The sequence below is a fragment of the Salvia hispanica genome, chromosome 3 (assembly GCF_029641045.1).
Source record: "Salvia hispanica isolate PSC_SH4W2 chromosome 3, Shi_PSC_v1, whole genome shotgun sequence".
Taxonomy (NCBI): Eukaryota; Viridiplantae; Streptophyta; class Magnoliopsida; order Lamiales; family Lamiaceae; genus Salvia; species Salvia hispanica.
Genome location: NC_142694.1, coordinates 43,357,304 through 43,383,255, shown reverse-complemented (window position 1 = coordinate 43,383,255; position 25,952 = coordinate 43,357,304). Strand labels below are relative to the sequence as shown.

The 25,952-nt window shown below is 32.5% G+C and overlaps 1 protein-coding gene and 2 long non-coding RNA genes across 3 annotated transcripts; 2 read left to right on the top strand and 1 right to left on the bottom strand.

Moving 5' to 3' along the window:
- The first annotated feature begins 14,257 nt into the window (after positions 1 to 14,257).
- On the top strand, positions 14,258 to 18,798 carry LOC125213488 (uncharacterized). The gene is made up of 7 exons (XM_048114061.2): positions 14,258 to 14,608; positions 15,068 to 16,294; positions 16,377 to 16,467; positions 16,564 to 16,721; positions 16,806 to 16,857; positions 17,089 to 17,265; positions 17,393 to 18,798. Exons 2-7 carry the CDS (start codon positions 15,152 to 15,154, stop codon positions 17,899 to 17,901), a joined length of 2,130 nt encoding a protein of 709 aa, XP_047970018.1. The 5' UTR covers positions 14,258 to 14,608; positions 15,068 to 15,151; the 3' UTR covers positions 17,902 to 18,798.
- Positions 18,799 to 20,791: 1,993 nt separating this feature from the next.
- Positions 20,792 to 21,689, top strand: LOC125216726 (uncharacterized). The gene is made up of 2 exons (XR_007175449.2): positions 20,792 to 21,259; positions 21,335 to 21,689. It is a non-coding gene; the product is annotated as an uncharacterized LOC125216726 (long non-coding RNA).
- A 675-nt stretch (positions 21,690 to 22,364) lies between these two features.
- LOC125211193 (uncharacterized) lies at positions 22,365 to 24,526 on the bottom strand. The gene is made up of 2 exons (XR_007174476.2): positions 24,050 to 24,526; positions 22,365 to 22,697 (listed from the first exon to the last, which is right to left on the bottom strand). It is a non-coding gene; the product is annotated as an uncharacterized LOC125211193 (long non-coding RNA).
- Positions 24,527 to 25,952: the final 1,426 nt, after the last annotated feature.

The window sequence follows — 25,952 nt, the reverse complement described above, 5'->3', positions numbered from 1 at the left end:
TGGCATTGTCTGCATATGATAATCAAGATACAATTTCATCCCAATTTCTTGTCATAGGATAATCAAGAACAAATTTCAAATTTTATGATTTGTTAACTGATTTTTAAAGTTGCGAAACAAAACTAAAATTTGATCAAATTTTCTAAATTTTTTTTGACAATTTACCCTATAATCAAACCAACTATTTAGTCACCCAACTGAGATTTTCTTATCACTTTGGATATAAATAGGGGAATGGGGACTTGCAACATCACGATTTTGACTTTGCTATGCTATACAGCCAAAGACAATGATTAAAATCTTTAATGTAGCATGCAATTTAATTCGGAAAATGAATTATAGTGGTCCTCTTTGGTAGGAAAATTAATGATGTTGTACGTATTTAGGATTTACAAGGGCTCAGATCCCTAAAACTCATTTATAGACCATTTTTAATGTTTTTCTAAATCAACTGTTTATGTTTTCTTCTTCCACTAGGGTCTCAAGTATATCTTCTTGATACTTAATTGTCAGTACATTTCAAGCAATTTTATTTCTTGCATCATATTTTCTTATATTTTTTTATAAGTAAAATGTGCATGATTTATTTTATTGGACTCTTGAGAAATTGTTATAGAAATCGGTACCACATTTAAGATTTCGGCCCACTTACAAAGATCTGAAGTTTTTTTTTTCTTTCGTTATGGAGTAGTAGTATATTTTATTACTCAACAATTTATGTATTGCCCTCTATTTTACAATAAAATACTACGTCCGTCCCGCATTAATTATTACATTTACTTTTTTAACTCGTTTTGCAAAATCTCATAATTATCTTTATTTTGCTCAAGATTTGTCATTCTTGTTAAATGAAAACGTTGGTCATATTTTATTAAGATATTAGTGTAGATTTATATTGAAATGGTTACATTTACTTTTTTAACTCGTTTTGCAAAATCTCATAATTATCTTTATTTTGCTCAAGATTTGTCATTCTTGTTAAATGAAAACGTTGGTCATATTTTATTAAGATATTAGTGTAGATTTATATTGAAATGGAAATCTAATAATGGAGCCATTATAGACCATAAAATTGAATAATGCTCCCCTGCCTTTCATCCAATCCTGAAAATCATTGGCAGCCAATGGACATTCAATAATTATCCACTCAAATTGCCCAAATAGTCATCCATAGTATAGAAAATTAAATCCCACAATCGAAAGTTTGTTGCCCTTTAATACTATCTTTATCTCTCAATAATGTATATGGATTGACAATATTAGAAACTATTTTAGGCAGGGACGGAGCCAGGAATTTATACAGGGAGGGGCGAAAATATATATAGGCAAAATTCAAGTATTTTAGATGGGGCAATTAGTGAGAAATTAAACTAAATAAATTTTATATTATATAAATTTTATATATGTGAGGAAAATGGAGGAGGGGCATTTGCCCCTTCTTGATACATGTTGGATCCGTCCCTGATTTTATGTGAAAATATGAGACTGTATGTTTCATTTAACATTATCCAAACTTTAGATGTGTCATGTGTGCATGCCCAATTACCTTTTTTTTTCGAATTTCTGAGTAATTCACTAGGCATTTAAGGTGAAATATTTTATTTTCATGTTCGATCTCTGATCCTATGTCTCATAGCATTTGATGACACATTCGACAATTTCTATACTATGTTAGATTGTATTATGAGATATATGGAATGACTTATTAGGTACTCCATATAAGTTGATTTCGCTTACTTCACATTTAACATGAGATTCAATATGAGGCCAACCTCGCCACACATTCAATTTGAGCATGGATTCTGCTAAAATACTATGTTAGATTTTAATGTAGTTAGATACAATCTAAATCTTACCTGATATGTGAAAGGACACAACCAAACTCTAGTAAGGTCTCATTCTAAAATTAATTGATGATAAGGGAAATGACTATTATGTATTTAAATTGATCTCTCTTAGACATGGCATTGTAGTATGCCCATATATAACTTAAGAGTCAAAGAGATTCAAAACATAGAATAAAAATGTGGAGTATAGCAATCATATATCTAGTGCAACTAAGTACGCCCATCCGCATGTGCGTTCGCTAAAAAATCACAAAAAGTTGAAGATATTGAAAAGATTCGGACATACAATAATATGCAATGACAGATTCAGAAAATGGAACTCGTGGAATCGAATACAGTTATAATAATTGTTGTTGGCATCGAAAGACGGAGACAGTGCACATGACGGATTAAAAAGTAGATGTTGAAAAGGGCCAATCCAAGCTTAAAAACAAAAAGTTTAGTGGGTACCCATCCCTAATTAATCCTATTTCATAGAAATGCAACCATCGAAGGCCCACCCCTAAAACTTGTTTGGTGTTCACTGTCCATATTATGCTACATAAATTATTATTTCTACTTTTTACAAATAATATTAATTCAAATCTCTGTGAAAAAATCCATCCACTCGTGCTACATTGGACTATTCCAACATCCATCCACTAGCTTACAAAAAAACGAAAAAGGGATACCCTCCCTTTTTTATTGAGGATAAAACTTGATACTTGGTTCCATAAAATTTCATCTAATTATAAGATAAAATCTCCTTAGCCTCAAAAATAAAAAAGAGAGTTGGTGTTATATTCCAACCTAATCTCTTGCATCATGTTCATCGTAAATTAGTAATATCAAACAAGGTTATATTCCTCGTGATTTGTGAAAAAAAATGTCTTTCTTTTGACAATTTGCAACTCTATAATTGATTTTTTTTTTTTTTCATTTCTAACATTTGATAACTATTCTAATTTTGTGACATCAGCATAAGAGAACATGGCTATTTAAAGTAATTTCAAGGCATGTCGATCCAATAATGGAATTAGTAATAACTATTCAAATTCGATTTAATTTTGTACTTATCCTAAAATAAGTATATTAGTAGATTGTTGGATTCTCCAACTCATTTCTATCACAATATGGACTGTCAAGCTACATGTTTAATGGAGTTAGTAATTTCGTTCTATTATTATACTATGTTAATTTATTAATTTTAAATAATTTATGTCTAGCAATCATGTAATAAAATAAATAAGGACATTTATAATATGTTAGGTTCGTTCATCACCATTTTGTGACCACGTATATATATTTAATTTATCCACCTCTAATTATATAGCAAAAATACATTATTAAAAAGGGATTTTCAATTATTTGGGGCAGAAAAATGGCATTGTTCCCCTAATTCGAGGGGGAAATTCGATCTAGCATAATCGAGGAGTTGGTGAATATGAATTATTTTTTTGAGAGGTGGCGAATATAAATGAATTAAATAGTAATAGACATTCCCTACTAACTGCTTTTTCTTCAATTATTTGTCTATAATTATCCAATTTGTAATTGTGTATTTGTAGAAACCACAAATATGGATTTATGGTTTCTGCTTGTATTTATTTAAGTTGAAATTAATGCATCATAATTCGTTTGTACAAGAATATGTATAACCAAACATGACTAGTTAGGTTGTGATTGAGAAATGCACTTAACATTGAAGAATCGTAAATGTGATTTTGTGTGACAAGATTGTTTACATTATATGGCACACTTTTTTTTTTCTTTTATAAAATCCGTGGTTGTTAATTTTATATAACAAGAAAATACTCCAATCACCAATTTACCATGGAGCTAATGAATAGAAGTTCTCCAAAATAATTTAAATTAACAACAATAAACAAGACATCCAAAAAATAGCATCACAATCGATAACACACTAAAAAGATACCAACAAAGAGTCATAGTATAAGGGTAGCCCTAGCAGCAACATTTAACATCCATCGAAAAAAATATAAGACACACAACCAACAAAGTCACAAAAAAGAAAGATAATCGGAAGCAATGCGAAGACACATACTTGAGCAATCAAGTGAAAGACTCTACATTCGTTTTGCATTTATTAGAATTTGTCAGTCCTGGTGTTACCTAAGTTATTAAATGTTTTGATGAAAATGAAAAATCCAGACCACAACCACGTTTCTAGGCGCCACAACAATCTTTTTTTCTCGAACTATCGATTTGGTTTGCATTTTTAGAATGTGATCCTATTTGAGACATCTCAAATGGTCTTTGAGATTATATAGATATACTATGTTATGTTATCGATCCATAGCATAACACACAACTGTTGTTAAAACGACCTAAATTGGTATTTAAATGAAAACTTATACATTATAAAGTCAAACCTTTTGAAATAACTCAAAATTAAGAGAGAAAACACTAAATATATATATAACTATTTTATGTTATAGGTTCGTGACATAAGACTTAATACTACTATTTATATAAGTAGATTTCTAATTACACACACGCAACTCTCTATATCTATGTGAGATATAAGTATATTATACTATATAGTATTAATTGAAAAAATAATAACTCGAACATAATAGTACTAGAAGATGTTGGTGTACATGAAAATTGACTATTCTTTCTCGTCCAATTTTTTTGTGGCTGAAATTCAATATTGGATGTCTGTTCATATCTTTTTCAAATCTTCTTATTGAATAACAATCTTTAAACTTTACTTTATATATTTATTTAATTTATCCATCAAATTTATACAAAATGTCATCTCCATACGATGCTCATTACAACAAAAGGGTTTGTGTCACATCAAAGGCCGTACACGATTATTAAATGTCCCCTAAATTTATTTTCCTGTAATAAGAAAAAGAAACATATCAGGTGATTTTCACATTCTCAATTTTGGGGTTTACAAAACAGTCTCATTTGATTTATTTATTTTTTGCTTTTTCTGTGAGTCAACAGTCTTTTGTGATGCTGACCCAAAAATATAAAGGCAAATTTTCGATAAACTTTGAAAACTAGCTAGAAAATCTATTAGTAAGCACTATATTTAGAATATTTGTTCTCAATTATTTTATGGTAAATTTTTATGGTAAAACTATACTATGACAGATGGTCAAAAAATCATATGTAAATGTCATCATCGTTGAATTAAATAATGTGTCTAGTTAAAAGAAAATAATATCGTTCAGTTAAAAAATATAACAGTATATTACGTGTACATGATGATATTTTTGAATTACTTTCAAGATTATAGAATGGACCAAAGTTTGATCAATTTTGACGATGTATTTTTACAATTCGCCCAAAATATAATTCCAGCAAATTTTGTTTGTTTTTTTAATTAGGCATAAGTAGTCCATAAAGAGAGTGAGAGAAGAAAAGTGAAATGCAAATTGTTGATTCCTACAAGACCACGTCCAATCTAAGACATCTTAAATCAAATCCCACTAAAATTTCTAATAGTAGTAGTATTTGATTAATTAGATGTATTAGAATTGGACACGTCATCTCTAATATCTAGTGTACTAATTTCGTTTTTAAAATTATTACAATTTACACATATAAGATGCATTGGCATAACATAAAGTGACAGACTGATATACAACCATTTGACAACACTACTACCAAGGCAATAATCATGCATATAAATTGACAAATTTAGTAATTAAATGAAGTTAAAGGTTTTTTTTTTTTTTTTTTTTAAAGGTCAACAGTTAAGAGTATGTGGATGTGTTTGAGATAGAAGAACAAATTCAACGTGTAACGAAATAATTAACATGCATCAATTATAGAAGATAATATATATATTTCATTTCTCAAATCTAAGATTTGTTACGTAATAAGCAACCAAAAAATCCATGCATGTTCACAATGCCTAGTTATTTGTGTAAAAATAAAATAAAATAACATAAGTTACAAATAAGATAAGAAATTTCAAATTGGATTCCTTAATTTATTTGCCGCCTCTTGACGGCGTGGTTTCGATAAATTTATTTGAGTTTCTTATATAAAAAGTTAAAATAAATAAATATTTATACACTTTCTTTCAAGTTTCAATAATAATTATTAGGTAGTATAAAATTCAAACTGATTCCAACTACTATTAACGAAATGAATATTAGACGCCCAAATTACTCATTCTTATCGGATTAATAAATCTAATGAACATTATTGGTCTATTTATGGTTAATTGTAAATAATTTCAAATTTATCTTCCTGAAGGAAAAACTAATAACTTTTGTTGGCAAAATCACTATCATGCAATTAAATTGGACAACGACTTATCTATATGTAACTGGTTGCAATTATTTTTTTTCTCAATCATATTAAGTGGTGCTCCCTCTTCTATGTGACAGCTGCTTTCGAGAAGATTGTCCCAAGCTGGGAAACTGAGAAGAGACTCTTGTTGTGGAGGCTAGGTTCGTGGGCTAAGGGATAATGTCCAGAGTTTCCTTTTTTACCGGAACAAATTTATGAGGAGCTGAGCCGGGTTAGAAGATGGACTGGCATCAAACATAAGGCTAAGGTTGCAATCAAAGACCACTAATGAGGTTCGTCTTGCCCTCGGTTTGATGTAATGCTTTGTTGGCCTTGCTTGCTTGGTTGCTTGGTGGCTTTTGCTTTGGTGTGAGCTGAGGTGGTGTGAGCTTTGATCGTTTGTTTGTTTTTGCTTTTGGTTTTTGTTGGTGCTTAGTTTTTTTTCGTTGGTCTTGGTAGGTTTGTTTTTTGTTTTTTGTTTGGGTGGTGTTGTTGAACTCTTGCTCACCATCTTTTGGTTTGAGCCTATTTTTATCAAAAAAAAATATTATGTCTTACCTGTTTGAAATTTATTCATGTTTTCTAAATTGAGTTCATTAAATAATTTGTTTTTATTTTTCTTTTTGAATAAATGTAAGGGTATGATAGGAGCATATTTTATACTACTATTTTGTTTAGATATTTTAGGGATTCACGTATTTTTTTCGTATCTTTGTTTTCTTGTTCATTAAGTTATTTATTAGCATTATAAATAGGAGTCATTGTAATCATTTGAAATTAATCAAGAATATCATTATTATTTTATCGTTCATTGGTTTCTCCAAAGTGAGAAAACCGTCTTGCTTGACGGGCAAGTCGGGCACTCGCCCGCAATAGATATTTATCGATCGCTGATCTATGGACGTCGATCAGCGAATAGAAGGTTTATCCCATCAGGGTACTGTTTAGGAGTGGATTTTTACCAAAGAACCATAGTAGAAAACTAACAATATATTTATGTGAATCTGAGAATATTACAATGAATTTACATATATATAATATTGTATTCTTCTTTAGAAAAAAATTATATGAAAATTTCGTTCTGCATTCATCTACCATATGTACTGTATGAGTTAAAAATAGTTCTCACACTCTAACATTAATAAAGTTTATCATTTTCATACTTATATATGAAAATGGAATGAATTGAAATGCCAAAACTTAACAAAATGCGATCTATATAATGATCCATCAAATGATAACACTAGAGCTAGCGTTGTCGGCAAACTGTGATAAAAAGAATTTTAGAATTTTCATAAAATGAATGAACATTCTTCAATTATTGCTAATTCAATGATTAAGTATAATGATGGTTGGTACTTTAATGTTGTTATTTTTTTATAATTATATTCTGTGGCATAAATACAGCTAATGAATTTGTATCCAGTTAAGAGGCCAATCGATATATCGATCTACATAATGTGTAGGCAAAGCACATGGTTTGTCTTTTAATTACGTCATTAATTTGTCACACTTTTTTTCTTTGTTCCATTTTGTACTATAATGTTTGTACATATTATTGACATATACCCGTCTATATCATAAACTTTATTACTGAATTTTTTTATGTTTAACCAAACACGCATAAGAGGTGATCATGTGTGTGAAAGTAACACGGGTTTAGAGCCGGTTTGGCCCTAATTACCGCAGGCATAGTGGTGTTTCGGGTCGTGCTAGGTTGAGGCCAGTAATAGTGAATGTTCTAGTGTGATTTGGCTCGGGTCAGAATGACCCGAATTTTTTGCTCTATATAAGTTTTGGGCTGCGTTTGATTCTATTTTTTTTTTTTTATATTTCGAATGGATCCAAATCGGATCGGACTCGGCTAGAGCTCACTTAGTACGTATGTCTAGCTGCTATGTCATATTATCTTAAGTGATAGGAATCATGTGATGTATTGGTAAAAAAAGTTACTCATGTGTATTTGATCAACAATCTTATCTTTAAATAGTCAATTCTATATTTTATCAATTTATTCTATCATTCAATGTAAATCTATCCTTATATTATGAGATATAATTATAATGTTACAAAAATCAAATCATACAACATAGCTTATTTTATAGGCAAGCTTAGAATGTTTGGATTATTAGGTAATTAAAGTTGAACAGGAAATTATATATTGCACGTGCTTATGTCATTATTAAAATGGATTCTATAACCATGGAAGTATGTGTGTGTATATATATGTAATTGAAGTTCTTCATTTGGATTTGGGAACTGGACAAGTATAATATGTTTTATTTTCTGTCATCGAGAAATTATGTCCCCAAATAAAAGTATTTCAACGTCAGTCTTTTCTGTTTCTTGTATAATGAAAATGACTATATTATCATTATAAATTTGTTGTTTATTTTTAAATTTTGAAAAAGTGATACCTAGCTAAAAGTTTATCATGTCGATCTATATATCACAACGATTTGTACCACGTCTAAGAAATTAAAGATTCAATAAATATGTATATGTAAGTACTAGTAATTTTTTATGAAGCGTAAATGCCGAGAGCCCAATGTTTAACAAAAGCAAGTGAATAAAATTCATCAAAAGAAGCCAATAAATCTCAAGACAAAGTTAAACAATCAGCGATAAACTGACAATCCACGGTCCAAAAACCAACGGCAAGTTGGCTGCTCATAGCCAAAAAATCACATAAAAAGAACTATAGAGCACCCAATGAAAAACAGTATTTTGACATGTGAGACAAAAATCATCAATTAACAACACAAGACACTAAATGAACACAATAAAAATGATACTTGCAAAAATTGTAAGCCATCCACATTGTGAGCTGGATCATTACTTGTGTGGAAGCCTTGAGCTCTCGTAAACCTAATGTCGCTGGAGTTTTCAATCATATCTAAGTGGAAAAGAGAATTTCGAGCTCCAACTTCCCCATACAAGTTCTAAGGTGCTATCAAAGTCGTTTATTCTCAAACTCCCATTTGAGATAAAGTTTCGAATTCAACCTCATTCGAGGGTCCTAAATGGACCATGGTAGGGACGCGGATCATAGAAGTCTAAATTTACTTTTCAAGATCTTTGAATGGAGCACCAAGCAAAGATAAAAGACACAGCATAATTTGATTGGAAAGACATATGGAGATATTACATAATTTACACCAGAAAGACAAAAAGTTAACTTACAATGTTGTTCGATATCTTGCATCTTAAACTCATGGTGATGTAATGTTTCACTATGCAAATGCAAGTTTTTCATGATGCAATGACGAGTTATCGATCTCTGATATATGTTAGCCTAAAAAAAAATATACATAACAAATATGGCATTATATATTCAATTATATTAAATAATCATAATAATTAACACCATTCCCACGAGACCACGACGATAACTTTGGTTGCAAAATAAAATAAAATAAAATAGTGCATTTAATGATTAAATATTTTGTTCACATGACTTTGGTTTGCGTTTGAGCTTGTTGGGAGGTTGTCTGTACTTATGACTCGAATTATATAATTTGGTCGGAAAATCACACGAAATAACCACTAAAAAAGTGTTGATTGAATATGATTATAGTGGAAGCACCAAACCATAATGTTTAATTAATTGGAAACAAGTGCAATAATCACTTTTGACTTTACTTAACCTTCTTTCAACATCAACTTAGACAAGCATGTGTCACACCATATTCAATCTTTGAGTTCTAATTAATTATTCTGTCCACACTTAACCATCGAATCATGGTTTAGTTATATTTGATACGACTAGTTTTTTTTCTTAGTATATTTCATTTGATATTTATTTAAGTGTCGATCTTTCAATGTAGAGTGAACTACAAGAATGGTCCCTGGACTATGGGTTTATCTCGCCCATAGTCCTTGGACTTTAAAAATATCGCCAGTAGTCTCTGGACTAAGGGTTTATCTCGAAATTGGTCCTTTTGGCTTTTTTTTGGTACGGAAATACCCTTTGATATTATTTTGGGGGGTTTGAGCAATTTGGTCCTTTTACACTTTTAACATTTTAAATCTGATATTATTTCAGCTATGTACTAACTTTGATATTATTTCAAATTTATCATCCTTTTTCCCTTTTGTCATCCTTCACTTTGTTTCTTTATTTCAATATTAGATTTAATTTTACAAAATTTTAAATTTTAATTTTTAAATATCAATAAAAAATTTTAATTATAAAAATTATTAAATAGCAAAAATTAATAGTTATAATCAATATTTGATAGTGTATAGTACTATGTAATCAATAAGGTATGACAACGCCTTAGTTTTAATCAATATTTAATACAGTAGCTTTAATTATAAATAGATTATATGACACAATTTATTCTGAAATAAATATGCATCTAATGTAAGATTTTTCGTTTATTAATTTGAAAACAATCAAAATTTACTAGATAATTTCAACAAAAATACTCCTATATAAAATTTTTAGTAGGATCAAATTTTTAGTCAACTTCACAATATTTAATCACAAGCAATTATAACAATCGAACGGATGCTAAATAGAATAACTCTTATTTTTCCATCATTATTAATATTATTTTTCTGTACTTCTTCAATTCAATTGAATATTATATTAAATAACAAAAATTAATAGTTTTAATCAATATTTACAGTGTCCATGAATTAATAGTTTTCATTCAAAAAATTTATTGATATTTAAAATCTAGATATTAAATTTAATTTTATAAAATTAAATCTAATATTGAAATAAAAAAAATAAATTCAGTGAAGGATAACAAAATGGAAGAAGAATGATAATTTTGAAATAATATCAAAGTACATAACTAAGATAATATCAGATTTAAAATTTAAAAGTGTAAAAAGACCAAATTGCCCAAACTCCCAAACTAATATCAAAGGGTATTTTCGTAAAAAAAAGCCAAAAGGACCAATTTCGAGATAAACTCTTAGTCCAGGAACTACTGGCGATATTTTTAAAGTCCAGGGACTATGGGCGAGATAAACCCATAGTCCAGGGACCATTTTTGTAGTTCACTATTCAATGTAATATTGTACTGTATGTGTTTTATTTTATTAATTTATATAAAATGTATTTTCTAAATGGCAAATTGAGAAGTATTATGAATTCCGTAGTTGTATTTTATTTCATTTCATCCACTTGAAGTTACGATGAACATCCAAAAATGTAAAAAAGGCGAGTATGTTTGGTTGTTTTTGGTGAAACATTTTAAATGAAAGAAACAAACAAAATCATCCAAGAGCACACCAAAATTTATTCAAACATTCCTTCAAAAGTTTTTACTAATGGTGATTAAATTTTACAACAACTTTTATTAAAAAAGTGTACCTTTCTTCTTGGGATTAATAATCCAACTAAAATAGTTGGGGGAGAGTCACTTGTGGGGTTGAAATTCTATATAACTCCCAAATAAATAAAAAGAAAATTGTTTACAACATTTTTAATGTTTTTTCATCGTGATGTTGGTCACAAATAAATAGTGGTAGGAAGAAATAGTGGGCATTCCCACTTATTTATTTAAAACAGCTTAAAGTCTATACATAGTCTTCTATACCTTACAAAATACAAGTATATGTGAGCCAAAATAATTGTCAAATATATCAATTCAAGCAAGTCTTAATCATTGTTTGGAAGCCTTCAAATTGGACCAAGAAGAATTGAATGCATTTTATTCATGGATTAGATATTTGCCACTTTTAGACCATATCGAGTCTCTCATGATAATTACGGTCAAACATGTCACAATCATTCTCCCTAATTGGTTTTATTAATTACGTTTACTAATATACTACCAAGTATTCATGAAAAAAAATTATAATTGGGTAAAATATTACTCTCTTATGGATAAAACATTTTCTAATTTAAGTGATATAATTAACACACAATCTTTTAAACTAATAAAACGATGTCGTATTGACAAATGGCCGGGATTTTTTTTCAAACTTCGTTTGTGTTCTCATTCATATTTACAAGTTGGTTTATTAATGTTTTCTAAATAATTAATATAAACAATTTTTAATTGATCATAAAAGTTCTATTTACAATAATCGATACTATACTTTATAACCTCGTTAATATAATATCGTACATGCTTATCATGTGTATCTAAACTCCTTAGTCAAATTGAATTTCAAGATTTAATTAATCAAATTTAATTTAAAGGCCAAGAGAAAATTAAACTAAAATCATAACATTAGGCCGAACTTATGATTCCAAATTAATGCCCGTTTTAATTTATTTGAATTAGGATTCCAACTTTATTTTTATTTCAAGGGAAAATCGTCCTCCATATTGTTTCAAATAATTAGATACCATATTAACTATAACAATGGTATAAATTTATGATTGGTCAATGATAAAGGGTTAAATAAAGGAAATATTTGCACCAGATAGTTATTCGTAGCAATCGAATCAACGATATTTATTTTGTAGTAGCAATTTTAAAGCTTTGAATTTGAAATGATATGAAACAATTAATCACAGCCGACAAGCAAGGAAAAATGAATGTTTTCCTATTTGTATAATTGTATATGCATAACTATTTTGACTTTTTTAAATGTGAGTAATACTTTTTATAAATTATTTATATGCATGTTTTTTTTTTAATCTTTGGTTCTTGTCTTGATAGTTATATTTCGTTATTTTTTGTTGATATTATAGCTCGGTACTACTTTTATCGTTTGCCGATTTTTAACTCTTGGCAAATATTTATAAAATTACAATAATTGACTAATACTACCTTGATTTCGTTGAAAACCACTTATAATATTCCAACTTGAAAGTTGAAAACGAGTAGTAAGAGTCAATTATGTGTGTTTGACTCAGAAATTAAGAGGAAAGCTATGCTGTCGCAATCTCAGTGCTCCACTTCAAGGAAGAATATTTTCCTTTTAGAGAGAGATAGGTAGATATATTTCCATATTTTAGTGTATTAAATGTGAAGGATATGTTTTTACTAAATATATATAGAAAATATGTTCATTAATTTCGAGGTATGGCACAAATTGTTTGGCGAAATTTGAGATATACAGTGAAAATAAAAATATGATCACAAACTTAAATGCGCTTACTTTAATGTTATACTATACATTATTATTGCATACCATAACTGATGCTAACAATATATATTAGTTTGAGTGAAAGTTTGTTACCAATTAAATTGGCTATAATTTATTGAAATTAAATTGATATATGGACAATGCTTGATTTTCACTTTCCATTTTTAATATTCGCATCATTAATTTTAATAAAAATGCTTGTGTAAACTCAACGTATATAATTTCAAAATCTTTTGTGCTTTGAACCTTAAATGGATTATCATGTGCTACATATGTAATTATGTAAAGGCTATAGGTTTTAATGTAGGAACTTATATTTAAAATTTGGAACATATTTTTAAAAGAATCTATAAATATAACGAAATTTTTTCTTTATAAATTAAAATATTTATAAATTTGAGTAGTTATTGTTTGTGCAGAAAATATTAATTAGTAAATCCTAATACTCCATTAATTTTCACAAATAAAACGTAACTTTTCTAATAAACGTTTTCAAGAGTATAAATGCCCATTCTTTTTAAAAAAAAGATTTAGTAATAATATGTGACAAGATCTGATAAACTCAAGTTCAAATTCCACATTTATGTCTTTAAGTTGAGAAAAAAAATTCTACTACTAATCTAGACACTTAGAATTGATATAAATTCCTCTAATATATCGTATTTAATGAAAGAATTGCATCAAATAAAAACCGATATACTACATTTTAATAGTGCTATTTCGTGTTAGATGCAAATAGTAGTAATTAAAAAACATAGCAATCTCAATCATTATTTTATTCTAAAATCGATCCAAATCTAATCTGACTTTAAGTAGCGATAAAAAGCCAATTACCCCTCTTTATTATTTATACTAATAGTAGTAATCTTCACATTTGCAATTGAATCTCTTATAATAAAAATGCACTCATAACTCACAAAAAAATAAAATTGCGTATACTTTTTAATAAGAGTATAGTATTTTGTCTTTACCCATTAAAATAAAATATTCTAAACATATTCTTACATTAGCTTATCAATTTTATTTTATCTTGTGGAAAACAGTATAAATACAGAAAATTATGTAAATGCATTAACCTTATCTGTATTTAAAAATCGCTTTATATATCATACATGTAGAGAGAGAAGAGAGAGAGAGAAATTGGGGCAAAATTGCAGAGGAACGCACTGTTACACACACAACACACACACAAACGGAGCTCAAAATCTCGTTTCTCGGGCCATCCATTCACGGATATCAAGGAATTTCTGCTTTTTCATTTTCCATTTTTAGTTTTTTTTGCCACCCCTCTTTTCTCCTCTCTTAATTTTCCATGAGCTTTGATTTTGCTCGAATTCTCATTTTCTTCAATGGCCAGTCATCTCTGCTGCAACCTTTAGAGAGAGAAACCAAACCCCTCGATCCATCTGCTCCAATTCGATCTCTTAAATCTGAATTCAACCCATGTGAGCAAATCTTCCATTTTTATGTGTTTTCTTTGTGGTTTCCTTGATTATGTTTGTTTAATTCGATAATTCGTTGTTTGGGGGTTTGAAAAGTCGTGTTTTTGGTGATGGGGTTTCGGTTTCTAGGTTAAATGTATCCGGGTTTCTGGAGAGTTTGATTTTCATTTGTGCATTTTTTTAATTGGTATTGTTGTGGGAGCTAATTGTTGTGGAAGGGCCAGTTACAATGCGTGTGGATTGGGATCCATGTTGGATCTATTGTTTATGTTTCCCATGTTTAGTTATTAGTTTGAATAATAGCAATTGTTTAGTATAGTTATGTTCTTGCTGTTGTGGTGTTTCTATTTTAATATTGTTTCTAGTTTTGCTGAAAACCTTGGTTGTGGTGCTTGCTGGTGTGCTTGTTTACTAAGTTATTATTTTATCACTTAATTTGTGTTTCTCTCTGTTTGTTTAAAGGTTTTATATTGGAAAGCAATAAGGCTTTCAAAAGCTCTTGAAGAGGGGGTTCTCTGTCTTTCCATGGCCTGAGTTTGAACAGTCATGGATAGCTTCAGTGACGAGGGCGAAGAATCGCGGTTCTTTGACGCCCTCGAGCACATTGTGCAGGAGCCTGATGTTGCTTCTAGTGCCTCCTCGTCTGAAGATAGGGAATATGAGCTGTGGGCTAGCATTTCTCGAAGTGTTAGGGAGCGCCGCAGCAAATTCATTAGCCGGATGTTGAGCAGTGGTGATGCATCTCAAGGGAGAAATTCTATGGATGCCTCTGGTTGTGGAGATGATGGTGGTGTTGTCACTGGAGATATTCACAGAGCTGTGGAGGATGATGGGGCTGTGTTGGGAACTTCGGGTTTAGAAGAAAATTTCTCTTCTGGAATCTCTTCTTTGCCTAGATGGGATGCTGGTGATTTGGATATGCCCCAAGGAGTTGGTTCAGATGATATCAATAGGACTTGTAATGGTGGAACTGAGTTTAGGGTGATGCAAAATGACAGGCTACAAGATATTTGGGCCAGTGGGTTGGACCAGTTTCGATCATCTCTAAAATTTGAGGCTCAATCTACTTCCTCTGATCAGCAACTTGCAAAGAAGGAGACTGAGTTTAATCGTGATACCCCTAAATTCATCGATAGATTGAAGGATAGGTGGGTGAGTAGATGGCGCTCCATGAGTTGCAGGATGAGTGTGAATGTGAAGGATGATAAAGATGATGCTAGATTACATTGCGTTAGCCAAGCTCGGGCAAAAAAGAACAGTAGGGTCAAGGTTCAACACAGTCGGAAAAAGCTAAAAGAACTCTCAGGCCTCTTTGTAGGACAAGATATCCAAGCCCACGAGGGATCGATATTGGCGATGAAATTCAGCCTTGACGGGCAGTACCTAGCAAGCGCTGGTGAAGACAAGATTGTGAGAGTATGGCAAGTGGTGGAAGACGAGAGATCAGAAACAATTGACATCTCAGATGTGGACCCTTCGTGTGTGTACTTCTCGGTGAATCATCTGTCTGAATTGGCACCTCGTGTAGTGGAAAAAGATAGATTTGGTAAATCAATGGGGCTAAAAAAGACACCGGAATCAGCCTGCATTGTTTTCCCTCGAAAGGTTTTTCGTCTTTTAGAGGAGCCATTGCATGTTTTCCGTGGACACAGCGCGGAGGTCCTGGACGTTTCATGGTCGAAGGATAATGTATGTGTAGTATTAACGATTTGTAGAATAATAATATGGTTTGGTTAAATGGGAACTAACAGTCTTAGTTGTTTCCTTGCAGTGCCTGCTTACATCATCGGTTGATAAAACTGTTCGCTTGTGGAAGGTAGGCGTTGATCATTGTCTGAAGGTCTTCCACCATACAGATTATGGTTAGTTGTCGTTGTATTTTTTTATGGAACGAAAATTTTAAATTAACTCTGATTTGCTGATTTCCTTGGCTAAAGACCCTGTGTAATGCTGTGCAGTGACCTGCATTCAGTTTAACCTTGTTGATGACGACCGATTCATCAGTGGCTCAATAGATGGGAAGGTCCGCATGTGGAGCATCAGACGCTCTAAAGTTATTGACTGGACGGAAATAAAGGACATAGTCACTGCTGTTTCGTACAGCCCTGATGCGCAGGTCTGTTTTACTACCCTGATTATATTGCAACTTCATATCTCATAAGGCATGTTTGTAATGATTTTGTATTCGCTTGTTGTACAGGGAGGGGTTATTGGTTGTGTTACGGGGACCTGTCACTTCTTCAACATATCAGGTAATTGTTAAGGAATTCTCGAACTTCCCTCGGTTTCTCTAGCATTTGTGATTGTCAGTTATTTCGAATTCTCTGTTTTCTAATTATTCAGTGATTATCTGTATTTGGCTAGAGTTTTTTGCATTTGAAGGTCGATCCATCTTGTTTTTGTGACCCTTTTCTTGAGATTTGAGCTACTTTAAATGAACTTGTATTTTGGAAGTCATTAATTTCTTTTGTTGCTTGTATCAGATAATCACTTCCAGCTGGAGAGAGAGATGTGTTTAGCCGGAAAGAAGAAGTCGTCCTGCAAAAGAATAATTGGCTTTCAGTTCTCACCACGAGACCCAACGAAAATCTTGGTTACTTCTGCTGATTCACAAGTCAGAATCGTCGATGCTGAGCTAAATGTTGTCGAAAAATACAAAGGTACATACTTGATTTGTTTTGTTACGAAATATGTGTAGATTCTGTCTTCCCTCCTGATTTGGTGAACGTTGTTCTTGGCCATTTTCACGAATTTCTGTAATTTACTCGTCCATTTTCTTGTGGCCAGGCCTTCGCAATGCAGGGAACCAGATTTCTGCCTCGTTTTCTCCACGGGGAAAGCATATTGTATCAGCTAGCGAGGATTCACATATTTATGTTTGGAACTACAATGGTGATGGAGAATCGCCTTTCTCACAACCAAAGCCTGCTAGGTCGTTCGAATGCTTCTCAGCTGATGCCTCCGTTGCTATAACGTGGCCTGGCCTAAAATCTGAGTCGCAACACGACAGATCAGTTAATTCATTGCCGTTCTTTTCATCCACTGGCTTCTCGCTAAGCCAAGAGTTTCCCACTGACTCCAACTCAAGGGGCTCAGCAACATGGCCGGAGGAAAAGCTTCCCATGCCAAGCCCCCAAGCCATAACGTCTTCAATGAGCAAGTCTGAGTACAAGCTTTTCAGGACCTCTTTCCAGAGCTCGTCGACTTCTCACGCTTGGGGCATGGTTATCGTCACCGCCACTTGGGACGGTCGAATTAGGTCATTCCACAATTACGGTCTGCCAATACCCCTTTAACACATGGCACCTTTTGCTAACAATTTACCTCTTTATCCTATGTGCCTCAAAATTGATTGCACAATTGGTTGGCAAGGAAACCCTATCCGTTAAATCGCTACGTATTTTTGGGGGTATTCGAGGATAGTGACCGTTGGGCCCGTTCATTCATTAGAGATGAGACGGGCAATGACAGCTGGCTGGAGTCAAAATGTTCGAATTCTTGAGAGAGCTGAGGTTTGCTACACTGCCCCATCTTTTCGTTGCTGGGCTTAATTATATCGATGATTCTTTCATTTATTAAGTCTCTGCTGGCCCATCTGAGAAACCATGAGAAAGAAACGGTGTCTGCTTGAGATTGATGTGCATTATGGAGGTGCTCGTGGGGCCTCGTATAGCCTGTTCCATACGTTTTATACGTGGTGGGGCTAGAGGGGCTGGTGGCCGGAATCTGTCGTAGGAAAAGTAGTGGGGAATGGTTTCTTTGTGGCTGCATAATTGAGTTTTCATTTGTCTGCCATTTTTATTCTTGATGGAAAGAAAATAGTGAAAGGGATTGTAAAGCATCCATTTCTGAGACTAATTGCACCCCTTATGTGAGTTTAGTGCCGTCTCCTGTGAACCGTTGGATGCGAGCTGGCTCGACCGGCTCGTCGATGCTGCGATGTTCGGGAGCTGTGGATGATGCTGATGCATTTAGATGATTCTATTATGAGTTTAAAATTTTAAGGGATTTGATAGTTTTGAAAAGAGAAAAAGGGAAAAGTTTAGATGTTTATGGTGACATTTGATGTAAATAGATTGTGTACAGTTGGTGTATATTTTTCCAACTTATACCATTCGAAGTAGTTAATATTGTTACATTATTTGTAACGTTTTGTAATTATTAGTACTGCTAGTATTTTTCTTTCTCAAGTATTCCATTGGAAGTAGTTCATATTTGTTACAATATTGTTGCTCTCTCTATCTGCGAATAGGAGTTTGCGGTTTTACTTTTAACCAAGATCAACGTAAATTCAACTAACATAACTATGTCGCACACTCTTTATGAGCATGAGTATTAATAAATGTTAGGTGATGTAGATTTTGAGTTGAGAAAGGGTGTCACTCATGGTTGTTAAGGGATGAATGATGTCGATCAATCTTGGTTTTGTTGTAGATAGGTTGAAAAGATGGAGTAACATGTAAAAACTAGAAGTAGTAGTTTCTTATTATCCATCCTATTTTGACATGACACTCTTACATCTTGAGACGAGAGCTTCTTGTCCAAAGAGTTGTTGCACCATCATATTTTGAGCAAATTGTGTTGCTCTCACCACCATGGAAGAAATAATATCACCTCGATGATTTCAAAATATGAGATCCTGTGCTAGATCCCTAAAACTACATACTTAGTACATCACATTTTTAGTAACCACCTTTGTAAAGACCAACTCGTATGCATATTATCATAAGCTCAGTTAGTAACATGCTTCTACTTCAACCATTGAGTCGGGAAGTAAATGGAAAACATTAGTGATCCTTTTAATTAAGAAAAAAAAGAGCATTCATACAATTAATATGTTAATCAAACAATCTTACTATCTCAAAATCAGATAAATAGCTTAAAAATTGGAATCCAAGAGTATATTTATGCTCGAAATGTCTTGTAGAAGGATGATAGAATACTTTAATAATAAATAAAAGTTAAAAAATTTATTGATTATAAATTGGTGCGGTTGTTTTCCGACGATATAAATTTTGACTTGCCCAGACAACGTCATTTTGGGCCACTTAGATTATTCGAAAAGCCACGTAGCACTATATTTTTTCGTTTGTTAACCGCGGTAGAATCCAAACATAAAGTTTATAATTTTTACGATCAGAAGTTTGCGAAAAAAATTCTAAAATTTGGCCAAAAATCATAATATTAATAGAATTTAGAAGAGACAATCTCAAAAATAAAAAAATAAAAAGAATTGTTGACGTGGAGAACGATGGAAGCTCACCATATATATTCATCATTTATCTTACTTTATGTTTTCCTCAACGTAAAGAGAAACGCCATTAATATCTTTATTTTTTTTATTTCCCATATGCACACAACTTTAGAAATTTTAAATGTTCACTGGAAGATACCAAATCTAAGAAGCAAGCAAATGTCTTAATTTAGTAGTCCGTCTTAAATCTTTACTTAGTCGAAGATGCCAAATTGTGTTTTAAATAGTCATTTTAGGAGTATTATATTATGGAATGTTTGTGTTTTACTCTTAGAATAAAGGTGCAGACTTTGTTGCTTGAAATCTGTAACATACTTTGAATTTGGCTACAAATTTTAGTACCTTCTTGGCATCTTCTTTTGATAATTGTATAACATTCTTAATACTTTATGAAAAGGATATTATAACCCAACTAGGCTTAAGTTATGATGATAACAATTTTGAATTTTATTAAAAGAGTATATTAGCAATAAATGTGGGAGTAGTAGTATTTTTTTTTTATTGTTGAATATTGCTCCATCGATCCACAAATAGGAGACGCGGTTTGACTTGGCATGAAATTATGGAATTTAACGGAAAGTGAATGAAAAAAAAAGTGAAATGTGAGTCCTATGGAATATTAGTTTTATAATAAAATGTGAGTGTGATAAAATTAGTGAAATGTGGAGTCTATTACCAAAATTAGTAAAAAACATTGAGACATTTATTGATGGATAGACGAAAATAGCAAAATGAGATCATTGACGGAGGAAGGGACATTAATTACTTATATTTTCTTAAAAACTTGACTCGGTCATGAAATTCGAACAAAGTGCATGTAATATTCCTTGCCAACTAACTACGTCAAGTATATACATTATTTATTAATCCATCTAAAACATGTACTTATATATATTTGAAGTTCTTGTCCAAATTTTAACACCTCTCTCTTTGTCTTTGTTTGAATCAAAGGTGTGGAGTGGGTATGGAGGGTAATAGGCATTTCAGTTATCCTCATCCATCGACTTCCTTTCTAGATGATAACTACTCCCTCCGTCCATCAATAATCGTCTCATTTTGTCAGTTTCGTTCGTCCGCCAATAAATGTCTCATTTGTTTTTTTACTACTTCTGGTAATGGAGATCACATTTCACTAACTTCATCTCACTCACATTTTATTATAAAACTAATATATAAAAGCAGGATTCACGTTCCAGTATCTTTTTCCATTACATTTCTTAAAACCCGAGTCAGTTCTTTCTGCACCCTTCTACACTTGCACCATTGTTGCTTGCGATTTTTTTCCGTGTGCGAACGAATTCCAAGAAAAATTATCCGTCCCAATCATAGTCCGGGATACGAAGTCCATACCTATTGCCTCCGAGAAGGAAGTTCGCATGTCATCGAGAAAATTCAATCCGGTACGTAAGGATCTTATATTACTCATCCGGTCCGACTTCATATACTAATATCTTCCAACTCTACAATGATTGCAGAAAACACAGAAGCTTGCAATTGAGAATTTTCACAAGCAACCTTTGATCCTAGTTGGTGATGAGGAAGAGGATCATAATTATAATTACAATTAACACACTAGTGTGCGATATATGCATACAAACCATTACTATTCCATCTCGATTTTACAGATGCTCTCAACAAACTAGCGGCTGCTCTTTCCTTGCTCATAAAGTGTGTTAAGAGCTTCTCCCCATTATCAAGTTTGGGATTCCAATTGGTGACGACAGCCAAATGGTTATTTAGTTCAATATTTTACTCATTTACTGTATTGTCTCAATATTTTACTGTATTGTCTGCTTTCTTCCTGGCAATGCAGCTTGCTTCTACTTTCAAGTTTGGAGTCAAATTTAGAATATTGCTTTCTCACTCAAATCATCACACACTTAAACAGATGCAGGGTGTGTATTTAATGAATTTATTTATTATTATAAAAGAGCTTGAGTTTAGTACACAAAATTTGATTTGCTATCTTGTTGGAGTTTATTGTAACAAATACCATCACAATTATGGCATACCAGAATCAAGAATCCCACTCTACCTACATACTACACATTTGATTCCTTTTCCCTGCAGACTAACTTATTATTGGACTTATGTATTTTTGGTAGGATAGTGAGAAGAATACAAAGACAAAAAACTTATGTAGTCGAAACATAACATTTTTTTAGTAAATCTAACTGCGACTTCATGAAAATTCAAGTTTCTAGCTAGATAATTAATCCACTATCAAATTTAATCAATTTGTACTAGTATACTGTAATTTTGTATTATTTGATTAATTAATATATGCATTCGGTACATTCATTTTGTGAACCAAAAGATACATTTATTTAATCAACAATTCATGTTAGACACATTCATGAAACAATACAATTATAATGAAAATAATTTATAATTTTTGAAATTAGAGTACTCCATTTCACAAGTCACATATAAAACCATCAACCATCTTAAAGGCTAATTCAAAGATTTACACAAATTAAAGATTAGCCAAAATAACACAAAAAATTGAAGTGAAATGTCAATCTCACATTAGGAATTTAATATCTTTATAGATTCTTACACAAGACAATAAGCAACACACTGAGATTAATGGATCTCTACAATACAAGGTAATGTGAAAAATAGAAACATAAAACATGGCGACTTGTAGGGGATAATCAGTACATGTAACACTTTGTAGAAGAACCATGTACTAAAAAACTAAAAGTTATTCAGGTGTAAGAGTAAAAAACATCCAGCACAGAACTATGGCATGAACACCGGCTTTTGTTGGGCTTCGATACATGACCAGACTCCAGACTTTCGGACTCCACATATACACTGTCTGACCAAGATGCCCTGGATTCAAACGTGAAAAATGACCTCAGATGTCTTATTCTCCAGAAATCATATTTAACCACAATATTATACTAGTAAGAAACTAGAAACAAGAAGAAAAGAGAAGGTTAATTAGAAGCCCCCCGTGCAGTATGTTCGGTCATGTGTTAGCTGTCAAAATTTAATAGATTGAGCAACAAGTACTGGAGAGTGATCTAGATAAGCATAAAGAAGAGTAAAGTCGTTCTCGTATAAAAACACTCAGAATGCATGGTTGGTCTATAGACCTCATGAAGAAGCTTTAGAAAACTTAAATATGCTACATGAATAGTCCACACCTCAACTTTGTGAGGAAATCCTACTCCATTTACTGATGAGGTGTATGCATCATTTTTCCAACTTATTTTATTGAAGCAAACCACACCTTTTGAAATCTTTTTTTCGGTTTAGCGAATTATCATGTTTTAAGCATGGCTGATGGAGAGATCATCATAACTTCATTATAACTTAAACAAAAGATTCACTTCTACTAGTCCAATGTAGGTTCAGAGATCAACGGCATTTGACATATCAACCATGCATAGTAAAAGGTAGAAGCCATCGGTCACACTACTACTTAAGATAGGAGTTAAGTGCTTTCAGCAAGCAAATGCAAGTGTTCCCAACAACTTAAGTAGCTGCTGAGAGAAGTCAAATCATGAACTTATCTTCCTTACAAGAGACCAATCTCTACTCTATTGGAACTTCGAGTCACCTTCCTCGGTATACTATGGCAAGTTTTAATGTACTACTTCATTAATCTAGTACTAATAATTTATGAGAACAAAAGAATCCCGATGTGGTAGTCGAAGAGCCAACAACTCTAGCAACCAAGAGTCAATGTGATCTTGATCATTGTGATGCTATGCCTATATAGTACATACTGTACTTCAAAATCTATTTTTATACCGAGATCCTAGTGAATCAAAAATGTGGATGCACTCAATTTAGAATAATCAAACAGACGTTGCACACCATATCTAGTACTATCTACTTATATAATGATCTGAACTGCAATCTAGCATTTTATCAGCCAAATATCACATACTGTTGAAACATTTAAGTTCTTAGATTAAAGATATTTTAAGCATCCATATATATATATATACTCCCCTTCTTTCTTTTCATCTCAATTCCTAAAAACTGTATCAACATGTTCCCTATTATTCAAGGAACACTACTAATAAATCCATGATCTAATCTAAATGAATAAGCAAAAATCCCCTTACCAACTAATTCAATTGCTCAAATTTTTCCAATTTCCGCAATTAATTTGAAATTTCAATGAACAACAAAAGAATACCAATTCACATCCAAAAAACGCAATCACTCACCGATCAGACCGGCAGATTCTCAACGGAGGTTGGAGGGGTTTTCAAATTGACATCGGGATTATTGGGGGCGGCAAAAGAAGAAGTGGTGGAATTGAAGGAGGGGTGGGAGGTGAGCATGAGCGGGCGATCTTTGGCCTCCTCCTCTTCGCCGTCGTCGTCGGTGTCGAAGGTGGTTAGGTTGACGCAGGAGCAGCGCTCGAGGGAGGCGAAGAAGGCCGCGGCGACGCTGGTGCCGACCCACCGCGCGAGGCCGTCGACTTTTTCGTAGTATGACCCGTTCTCGCTCTCGTTGTCCATTGATTAATCTTCCAACTTAGTGGGTGAATTCGATTGTTTGGATTGTGAATTGATCCGATTAGGGCTGAATTGGGGGAAGATTTATGGAGAGAGAAAGAAGAATTTGCCAAGATTTAGGGCTTCCAATGCAAATTCGAAATCTCCGATTCGGTCAAGTATATGAGTAGTATGCACTTTATTCTTCTCTTATAAATACTACTACTATTAAAATATGGATTTTGGGGTTAGCGCGAATTTTTTATGTAAAAATAATGGATAAAATAGTTTAGAATAAAATAATAATAATATAAATGAGAAATAGATAAAATAGTTTAGTATTATTTGACTTTTTCGTATCTCTATATATGTGGAGTATTTGCTAATCAATGAAGAAAATACAATATGTATCTTTTAAATTTCTAGCTCTACTCTCACAATACCTAACAAACCCTATTTATGAGCTTTGCATCGTCGCTCACCTCAGCATCGCTCTTAATCTTTGATTTCTATTTTTTATACTAAACCCTAAACTCAATTTTTGTTAGTTGGTGACTTAGTTGATTAATACTAGTAGTATGAAGGAAGAGTTGTATTTGCCCCAAGAATTATGGAGAGACATCCTAGGAAGACTCCCGATTGGAAGCATCATGAGATGCAAATATGTTTGTAAATCATGGCGCAATATGATAGAAGGGAAGTGGGGTGAATTTGCGACATCGTATGCTCCAAATTCAGGCCTGGCTTTCCTTCATAGTGAAGGCACGGGGTACGCAGTCTGCGATGAGGCCTTTCAGCCACTTTTCCGATTCCGTTTGCCTACACCGCACGAACCTCGTGCTATATTTGGTTCAGTTAATGGTTTGATTTTGGTGTGGGAAGGATTTGACAAACATCATTTTACTCTTTTCGTACACAATCCAATTACTCGTGAATATATTGAGATACCTCCTCTCCCTAAACGCAGAAGTGTATTTGGATTTGGAGTGAGTAAATTAAGTGGGAAATATAAGATCTTTTGTTGTAATTTATCTAGGTTATGTCATGTATATACTCTGGGTGGTGGTAGAGGAGAAGGGTCGTGGAGAAACATTGCAGCCGAAACTACACTGCCCAACCTAAAAGAGTCAATGTGTATACAACACAAGGACTTATAAATTGCCTTGATTATGCTGTACTTTTTAACGGAAATCTTCACTGGTTGGCATCTGATTTCGGCAACAAGAATGATATCTTCATTTGTTGTTTTGATCTTGAAACAGAACATTTTACTCGTTTTCCCCTTCCTCACGGAGATAGTTATACGAGCATTTTTTATGATGCATATCAACTATGCATATTGGAAGGGCGTCTATGTTTTTGTTACATTGAAATAAATCGACATGGCAGACCATCAAATCTTTTGCATTTTATTTGGAGTATGAAGAGCTATGGAGATCCGAAGTCTTGGGGATTGAAATATTATTTCCACTCCCCAAATTCAAGGTACAATCCAACAACAGATGATGCAATAACCTATGATACAGTTTTCACTGTCAACGTTTCAAATGGTGGGTTGGTGTTCTGCATTAAAGATCAATTATTTATTTACTCTAAAAAATTGACGGCATATGGTGTTCTTCCATGTAGG

What these genes read in the sequence shown, in the direction of transcription:
- LOC125213488 (XM_048114061.2), top strand. Translation starts at nt 15,152, where the DNA reads ATGGATAGCTTCAGTGACGAGGGCGAAGAATCGCGGTTCTTTGACGCC. An exon ending in CGTACAGCCCTGATGCGCAG is followed by an intron (nt 16,722 to 16,805) that starts GTCTGTTTTACT and finishes CTTGTTGTACAG; the next exon opens with GGAGGGGTTATTGGTTGTGT. An exon ending in TGTTGTCGAAAAATACAAAG is followed by an intron (nt 17,266 to 17,392) that starts GTACATACTTGA and finishes TCTTGTGGCCAG; the next exon opens with GCCTTCGCAATGCAGGGAAC.